At 47.0% G+C, this 9,090-nt stretch overlaps 2 protein-coding genes across 2 annotated transcripts; both read left to right on the top strand.

Annotated features, from left to right (window-relative positions):
• Positions 1–247: 247 nt before the first annotated feature.
• Positions 248–2,549, top strand: UCRPA7_7778 (putative mfs general substrate transporter protein; the record flags this gene model as incomplete). Its single annotated transcript, XM_007920301.1, has 9 exons — positions 248–364; positions 437–674; positions 735–881; positions 1,003–1,036; positions 1,237–1,261; positions 1,324–1,404; positions 1,467–1,687; positions 1,761–1,918; positions 2,422–2,549. The coding sequence occupies 9 exons, from the start codon at positions 248–250 to the stop codon at positions 2,547–2,549; spliced, it is 1,149 nt and encodes a 382-aa protein (XP_007918492.1).
• A 672-nt stretch (positions 2,550–3,221) lies between these two features.
• On the top strand, positions 3,222–4,366 carry UCRPA7_7779 (putative short-chain dehydrogenase reductase sdr protein; the record flags this gene model as incomplete). Its single annotated transcript, XM_007920302.1, has 6 exons — positions 3,222–3,294; positions 3,349–3,579; positions 3,652–3,819; positions 4,005–4,118; positions 4,171–4,238; positions 4,289–4,366. 6 exons carry the CDS (start codon positions 3,222–3,224, stop codon positions 4,364–4,366), a joined length of 732 nt encoding a protein of 243 aa, XP_007918493.1.
• Positions 4,367–9,090: the final 4,724 nt, after the last annotated feature.

Consider the following 9,090-nt stretch of genomic DNA (forward strand, 5'->3'; position numbering starts at 1 on the left):
TCTGCGGGGCCCCGCAAATGTTCGCCTGTCGAAAAAGACCTAACACCCTGCGATACGCGGCCGGGTATGCTGCTCGCTCAGTGGCCGGCCATTCTATTGATTGATAGATAATTGTTGTGATTTCCCATTCCTTCCGCATTCACATTCACTGAAAACTCTCTCTTCTGATTTTTCGTTCTGTGTGCAAGCCCATCTCAATAACTCAGCAGCCACTGTTGCTTTCCCAGATCCAAACACAAGCATTGCCATGACAAACACCATGTCAGGAGTTGAGGCTGCCATTAGCAGACATCCTGATGATGAAGAGAAGGTTCCCGTCCACGACGAGGATCCCCAGGCTCTCAAGTCTGATGTCATACACAATGTAACTATTGAATTCCTCCTGCGGGACGTAAGTTCGGGCTCTGCGACTTAAGCTGATTTTCTGGATGAGCAGGAGGATACGGCCAGGAATGCGGTTGGCTACAAAGAGTACCACGAGGCTCTTGATCTCGACATCTCGGAACGCGAGACACGACGGATTCGTTGGAAGATAGACTTCATCATCTTGCCATGTTTCTTGATTACACAAGCTCTCCAATTTATGGACAAGACTGCCCTCAACTATGCCAACCTCTTCGGATATCAGGGAGCGCTGGGTCTTAAAGGGCAGGAGTTTAATTATCTTTCAGCAAGTATGGCATTGAATCCGTCGAGGGCAACTCCGATCTGTTCTCATATTGACTTGTTTCCAGTGGTCTACGCTGGCTATTTCTTCGGTCAATATCCGTGCGGTTGGCTCATTGGAAGGTATCCCGCACAAAAGATAATGGCAATCAGCATTCTGTGCTGGGGGGTAATGGTCATTATCCTGACCCAATGCCGCTCATACTCTTCAGCTCGTGAGTTATCAAGCATATCTTGACTAATACTAGACTAACGTCTTCAGTGGCCGTACGATGTATGATTATCCCACTATATTCAGTCTCAACTTAACTATATCGTTCTAATCCAAGCTCACAGTCTTCATGGGTATCTTCGAAGCCGCTGTCACTCCGTAAGTCCCTGCTCCAAACGACTGATATAACAGCTGTTGGTGCGAATGTCAATACTGATCTATTTTATTCAAATAGAGGATTGACTCTTATGACTGGGTTCTGGTATACAAGACGCGAAATCCCTCTACGCCAGTGTATCTGGTAGTAAGTACAAGTGCCACATCTTCGACAATCCGAATACCGCTGACTCTGTAATTAGCTCTTCTCTTGGTTGGGGTGGCATAGTATGTGCACTAAGCCCGCATGAACCTGCGTTGTTTCGTCATGCTGATTTGATTTTTTTCAGGTCGGATCTTATATCTCAATGGGCGTATCAAAGCTGCCAGAAGATTTGAAACCAGAAAGATGGGAACTCATTTTCTACATTGTGAGTACATGGAATATTGGACCCGTTCTGATTGTTCATACACTAACCAGCGTTCTCGTTAGCTTGGAGGGGCGACCTGCATCTGGGCCTTTGTAATATGGTTTCTTTTGCCTGACTCGCCGTCAAGCGCATGGTTCCTGAAATACCGCGAACGTCTTATTGCTGTAAGACGTGTTGCAGGCAATGAAACAGGAATCAAGAATAAGGCATTCGACAAGAAGCAGATCAAAGTGGCATTCATTGATCCGAAAGCCATATTGCTATTTATCTCCGTCTTCGCAGCGTGAGTCACTCAGCCTCGCCAGTTGCGATCTTTGGGAGAGATTGCCAGAACCATACCACTAACACCTATTCAGGGCTATTCCTAACGGCGTGGTGAATTCTTTTTCTACTATTATCATCCGTGATATGGGATTTTCAACGACCAAAACAACTGAGCTCAAATCCGTCGGCGATGCTGTTCAGATTGTAGCCCTTTTCATTGGCGGCACCATTACACTGAATGTTGCAAACTGTGAGTTTATTAGTCCTTGTTTAGGGTAACCCTCGCCAATCTAAATGCGTCTAGCTCGACTGTTGACAGCAACTGCGGCCAACATTCTCTGCACCGTTTCTGCTGCTTTGCTAGCATATCTTCCTCGGTCCAACACCTGGGGTCGACTCGTTTGCTTTTGGCTGGTTAATTCGCAGTCTGTTGGCTTCACAGTGTCCCTTACAACGATCTCTTCTAACATGGCTGGATATACTCATCGTTCCCTCGCGAGTGCTATGATCTTGTAAGTCCTTTCTTTTCTGTAGCTCGGGAAGTCATCTCTAATAATCGTTCAGTACGGCATATTGCTGGGGTAACTTTGCTGGCCCTTTTGTTGTGAAGCAATCCGAGGCTCCTCATTTCCGCGGCGCAACTATCGGTTTACTCGTAGGGTATGCCATCAAGCTTGGCTGTCATCTGATTCTTCTCGGTAAGACCAACCACAGGAAACTTTGTACGGATCGAGGCTAACATTTTCTTCCAAGCTTACATGTTCATGAGCAATCGACGCCGCGATAGGACTTATGGACCTGCCAATAAAGAGGCAAGTGACGAAGCTGGAATGCAGGATCTCACAGAGTTTGAGAACAAGGATTTCCGATACGTCCTCTAAACTTGAATGGATTTGAGACTAGTCAGAAGCCAGGAACGCTGTGTTCCATCCTAGATATATGCACCGACTGGAGGTTTGACATGCAGATCTTATTATGTAGAAATCCATATGAAGATCCAATGTATCAACTTCGTGTTTTGCATTATGATCTTTCGTCACTTAACACCAAAGGAACTGTTTTCATTCGCCTCGCAAGGCCTGCGAGCTTCTTAGGCATCTTGCTCCAATTTAGTCATCCATGTCTCAGAAATTCCGTAAATGTGATTCCAAGATTCCCGTCTCGATGCCCTCAGGTTATTTTCGGGCGATGTTTTTTTCAATCAAACTTGCTAAGCTAGCTGATCATCGGATGTGTGTTCTTTTCGGCGGATCGCCGTAGGAGTGAGTGTCTAAGTGGCATCGACACCCCATAAATTTAGCATCCACCGGTGCACTTTCCCCTTTAAACCCCACTAAATTCTGATGTGGAGAGAGAGAGCATCGATATATGCTCGACACTACCTGGCGTTTCGGCGACTCTCCGCGGGTCTATACCGAGAGGTCAGGCACTGCGGCGATATTTACAACTGGTCTAGTCTAAGTGTTCTTGGGTTGGCTTCCTGTTGAACCACGGAATATGTTACCTTGTATCATAAATTCCGAGGACTTACTTGGTTTAACAAATCAGACAAGATGACACCACCTCGAGCGTTTGACTTTTCTGGTGATGTTGCCATCGTTACTGGTGCAGGGTCTCGTATGGATGGTATGTATCTTCAAAAATAAGCACTTTACTGTTTTTGCCTGACTTGATTGCTAGGTGAGATCGGAAATGGACGTGCAGCAGCTATTCTCCTCGCCCGTCATGGAGCAAAGGTTGCCCTAGTCGACTTCAACACTGACTGGGCGAATGAGACGAAAAGAATGATAGATGAAGAAAATGGCACATCGATAGTCATTCAAGCAGATGTTACTGACGAAGAGTCCTGTAAGAATGCTGTAGCAAAGACGGTACAGGAATGGGGCGCTGTTCACATCCTTGTCAACATTGGTAGATGCTCCTCCCATGTCCCTCGAGATCAAGATCGAAAACGGGGGACAACAGAAAGCTGACTTGTTGCAGTTGGTGTTGGTGGAGCTATGGGTGACGCCACAGCCATCAACATGGAGGCCTGGGATCGAGACTTCCGCATCAATGTGACAAGTATGGTTCTTATGAGCCGTCATGCTATCCCTGAGATGAGGAAGGCAAGACGGGGATCTATTGTGAACATGTCTTCAGTTAGCGGATGTAAGTGTTCTTGTATGATGAACATCTTAATCAGCGCCGCTGGTTTCTTACGTTTATCCCTTTAGTGATGGGAGGTAACCCCAGTCTATTGTATCCGACCACGAAAGGCGCAATCATTCAGATGACTAGAGCAATGGCCGCCCATCACGGCCAGGAGAACATCCGTGTAAACTGTGTTTGCCCAGGGATGGTCTACACCCCAATGACACGAGGACGCGGTATGACCGATGAAATGCGACAAGCACGGATCAACCAAAACCTTATGAAACTGGAGGGTACGGGCTGGGACGTTGGCTATGGTAAGTAGCATGTAGAAGTTTTCGTGCAGTAGTCTGACTCGTCGTCTTGTAGCTATTCTTTTCCTCGCTAGCAAGGAAGCTCGTTGGATAACCGGTCTCATTATGCCAGTTGATGGAGGTGTAAGTATCGCCTTTCCGTGTTAATGATCGAAGACTGACGTGGAAGCTAGACCACTGCAGGACGTGCCGACCGGCCTGCCTTGAAAGCAGACACATTGGCTGAGAACAATGTCGGAATACCCAATTAGTTCCGCAGGATCCACTGGATTGACTTGTATTGGTAAATTTTGCGGCGTCCTACAACTTATGAAACACAATAGGTGTAACTCGTTATATTAGTGTCCAAAAAGGATGATATTTGATTAGATCTCATGATACATTTACAATGACCCTTTAACCACGCTAATTGCTCATTTCCAGATAGACTACATAATTATAACATGTGATGTGGATGTGGCATTGCACTTTGAGCAAATTCAGGGGAAACATGGGCCCCCACAAAGGCTCCCATGTGCACTTCTGGGAAACAATCCAGGGCCGAGAAGGTGTCGATACTCATTCCACCCGGATTGCCGCTGATTTCGAAATCGCCAACACCCGAGAATCCAAAGTAAGGGAATGCCGGAATATAGGTATGAATGGCCGTAGTATCGTCGAAAATTGGCATCCTCCCCGGCGAGGGATTTTGGTCAATAGACGAGTTTAGACCTTTAAGAATAATGTTGAGACTTCGTTCAAGCAGAGGGCATCTTTTCGTCCCTGATTGTAATGCACGAATGAAAGTCTGAATCTTCGAGTTGGCCTCAGTGTTGCCGTTTCTCGCGTCTTGGAGGATAGCTGATGCACCCGTATAGATACAGTAGGCCATCAAATAAGTAATGTTGTCAAACCCAAAAGTTCGTTCGAGTAGGAGAAGTAACTTCTCGATACTATGTGCTGCATTTATACAAGCTTGATAATGGGCAGCAACAGACCAGAAGGGTCGATGTGCGAGGATAACTGTAGTGTAATAGAGAAGACTGAGATATGACAAGTTAGGCTCGATTCATTCAAGCTTCATGGACCATGTTTGAGCTTACTTCTGAGAAATGATATGGGGAGGAGGGCACACATCAGGAAGACTGGTCGGGTCGCATTTTAGATGTGGCGGAGACTCTGCTCGCCAAATCTCCAATTTTTGTGTGATTCTCCTTAGTGTGTTTGCTATATTTGCATTGTTCCGACGGCAATATAACTGAGATATAATGTCGTTGATAATGACAGACATCTTGCAAGAGTTGGCGAAGCATGAGACAAGGTGAGCCTTCATGGGTGGGTATTCACCAGGAGCTAAGGAAGTCAAACTGAAGGAATCCGAAAAATACGGGGACCATATTTCTAACTCGGATGAATCGTCCACTAATAGAGATTAGCAACGTATGGCTGAAGTATTGACCGGTTTAGCTTACAGAATTCGAAGGTTGCATTGTCCGGAAGCTCGGTCAGTGCAGGCATTCTACCCGTATACAAACTAATTGCTCTAGGTGACCGAGAGATTAGTTATAGCAAGATTTCAGTGGCACATTTCTTCAGGGATTCTCACTTGTCCCAGAAATAGCAACTCCAGAACAGTCTACGACGGACCTCGATGTCTACAGGACCGAGGTCTTTCAGGCCTGGTACAGCAGGCACACTGTGGTGCAATCCCAGATCCCGGGCCATTCGGAAGGCCATACCGCTATACAGCCAAGCATGGGATATGGAACCAAACGCCAAGTCTCGTGCACTCAGCTGCAGAAGTGCTTGCACGGTCGGAATTGAGACTGGTTGGTGAATGGCCGTTCCCAGCAAGAGTCTTGCCTTAGAAATGAGCATCTCTGCAACCTGGACATCATGGAATCTCGCAGCGTGTGCGCAGAGGACGACCAGCAAGAACTCGGAATAATAAGGTCCAGCGGTGGACATGTCGCCTACAAATGTCAGTTGACAAATGAGAAGCAATAATTCCTTGACTCACGCATAAAAGCAGGTCGATAAACCCACATAAACATAGGAGAAATCCAGGTCCAGTGAATATGAAGAAGCTTGGTTATGACCGGGCGGGGTATATCGCTCTGTGCTGCAGCTGCTCCGAGAGCAAAGTCCTCCCACATTCGAGACTCGCGAGATTTGGCAACGAGCATGGACCGAATCTTGGACTTGTTCAGTGCATCGGGATGGCCGGATGCGTGGGGGGAGGGCGAATCCAAAGCCGGAGGGTCGTGGACTGCAGAAGTCGGGCCATAGTAGCAGATTCTACCGTTCTCGTCCAAGCTCAAATCCAGCAGCAGCTCTTTCGGTGTTGAATCTCTAGATAATTCGTCACTATCGACTTGGGGATCGTCATCCGTTGGTGGCAACTTGCTACCATGTGATATGGATTGGCGAGCGGGACTTGGGTCTGGAAAGGTGTCGTCTTCCTCCGAGTGCCGTGAAGCTCGAGTCTGAGACGGAGATGCCGTTGCAACTGCAGCAGCGGCAGTTGCGGCGGCAGCCTCGCGAAGTTCGGCAATGGTCTGCTCTGCTTCTTGAAGGCGTTTCGCCATGGACAAGACTTGAGACATTGGAGGCAATTTCTCGTACCGACACTCGTCGTGATACGCCTCGCAGGTCTTACATGTTGGCTGGCTCCCTTCACAGCGAACCTGAAATGGTAGTTAGAAATGAGGTAAGTTCCAGAACCACGCTTTTGGCGCTCTCCGGGATCACTACTCGCCTTCCGTGCACGGCAGTTGTTACATGTCAGTCCCCGATGCTTGCGCCCGGTTGAGCGTGTCTGCGATCGTGGTGCCGATTTCGATTTTGTCGTCTCCTCATCCATGTTTGCTAATGTCGGCAATGTAACAATGGTCAAGATGACGGTGTCTTTGGCCATGCGGCTTTCGCTCCAAGGGAAGGATTGGCTCGTCTCCTCTCGCCACAGCAAATTCAAAGTTCAAGCGTCTCTCTCGCCAGTTCCTTGCTTCTGCGCTACACGTCCCTCTGGCTAGGATCTCGCGCATCCATTAGTGCGCTCACGACCAAGTAACAGCGCTGGATTTGACGATTCTTGAGTGATCTACGGGTGAGCAAGTCGTGCTCGGCAGGAGTTCTTTTGGGGCTGTCCTCCTTGGAGACACGCCTGACCTCCACATTCTGTGTGCGGGGGACCGACCCCACCCCCTACAGAATTTTGTTGCTGGTTGATGGCCATGTCCCATAGCACCGGCACAACCCCACAAGGCTTTTTACTGCCTCAGGCATCTATGTGCTCATTGTTAGTCAGCCACCGCTGCGCTCCCATGAGTTGCATCACAGGCACTTTTAGTATTCAATCCTACGCGTGCTGACAACTCCGCAAGTCTTAAGTATCTCCAGAGTCATTCCTTCAAGAGGCAAGAGGGAAAGATTCAAGTCGTGCGTCTCTGGTCGCTACCAAGCATAAATTCGCCTCATTAATGCATCTCAATTGCCGTTTCGTCAACTTTGAACGTCGTGTCAGTAATTTGGCTTCAACATCGATCACGATCTCGTCATATATTTCCATAATATCGTTGATGTAGACTAGACTAGACTAGACTGCAAAAGGTTTCTTATTTGAGAAGCATATATGTTGTGCCTAAAACTACAACAGAACAGTGGTACTCTCTGTTGACTCTCAATGATGCCATTGTAAAAGACTTTGGAATTTTCCAACATAAATAAGACAACATAATTGTGTTAAATTTCTAGTAGATCAATAACACTCAGGTGATATAGATTAGAAAGAAGTAGTTCAAGATATATACGAGACAGCGGGCCTGCCTCTCTAAGGGCCAATGTCTAGACAGTTTACCGATGAGATACATGGCTTTAATTTGGCTAACAAGCCTGAAGCTCAGTGTTCATTAGCGAGCAGTGAATCCGCTCGATTAGTAGAGGCTCCCAATGTCGAATGCTTTAATTAAGAGACCTAAAATCAATTTTCAGTTTATTAGAAACTCAATTGAATAAATTCCTTACATTATGGAAGGACCTTCAACATAGGGTTGCGTCTTCAAGTATCTAAAAATAAGTATATGATTCGTACAGACAGCTTCCCAGCTCGAAAAGATATGAATCTTAGTACAGTGTCATGTTAATTCTAAATCCTTGCCCAAGTTATTTTCGATACCACAATCTAGTAGTCTTTGTTTTTCGAATCTTCTTTTGCAATTGAAATATTCCGTAGAGCAATGCCTCAGCAGTCGGTGGGCATCCGGGCACATATATATCTACTGGAACGACTCTGTCAACGCCCCTGACGACACTATAGCTATAGTGGTAATAACCTCCGCTATTCGCACAAGAACCCATACTAATCACCCATTTCGGGTCCGGCATCTGATCGTAACATTGCCTAAGCGCCGGAGCCATCTTGTTCGTAAGGGTACCAGCGACAATCATGACATCAGCTTGACGAGGTGAAGCACGAAAAATGATTCCTAGGCGATCTTGATCGTATCGTGGCATCGAGGCATGCATCATCTCTATACTACAGCATGCTAGGCCAAAGCTCAATGGCCACATCGATCCATTGCGAGCCCATGCAACGATCTGGTCAAGCGTTGTTCTGTACAGAGAACGTGTCTTTGTCAGTGATAGACGCTCTTATAGACATGTCGAAATACAAATACACCTACAGGACATGGTCCATTAAGCTGGTTGACTTGAGCTCTCGTGATACAGCTCGTGTGCTCGAGGAATCGTTGGCTGACATTGCAGAGGAATATGGTCTTGTTGAAGATGGGAGCAGACTCATTGATGTTGAAGTAATTCGCGGGGACCTCGGTTTTGTGCTAGATCGCGAAATGAGATATCGGGTCCCGAAGCGAGCTGGTAGGACCTACAGTGAGCTTGGTACCTGACTGACACTTGACATTCACTTACTTATTCTCAGGAGAAGGGCCATCTTGACGGCTTCTCTTGAATGAAATCAAACTCATCTAAAACAGGC

This window comes from Phaeoacremonium minimum, assembly GCF_000392275.1.
Source record: "Phaeoacremonium minimum UCRPA7 unplaced genomic scaffold PA7_03_scaffold_555, whole genome shotgun sequence".
NCBI classification, from domain to species: Eukaryota; Fungi; Ascomycota; class Sordariomycetes; order Togniniales; family Togniniaceae; genus Phaeoacremonium; species Phaeoacremonium minimum.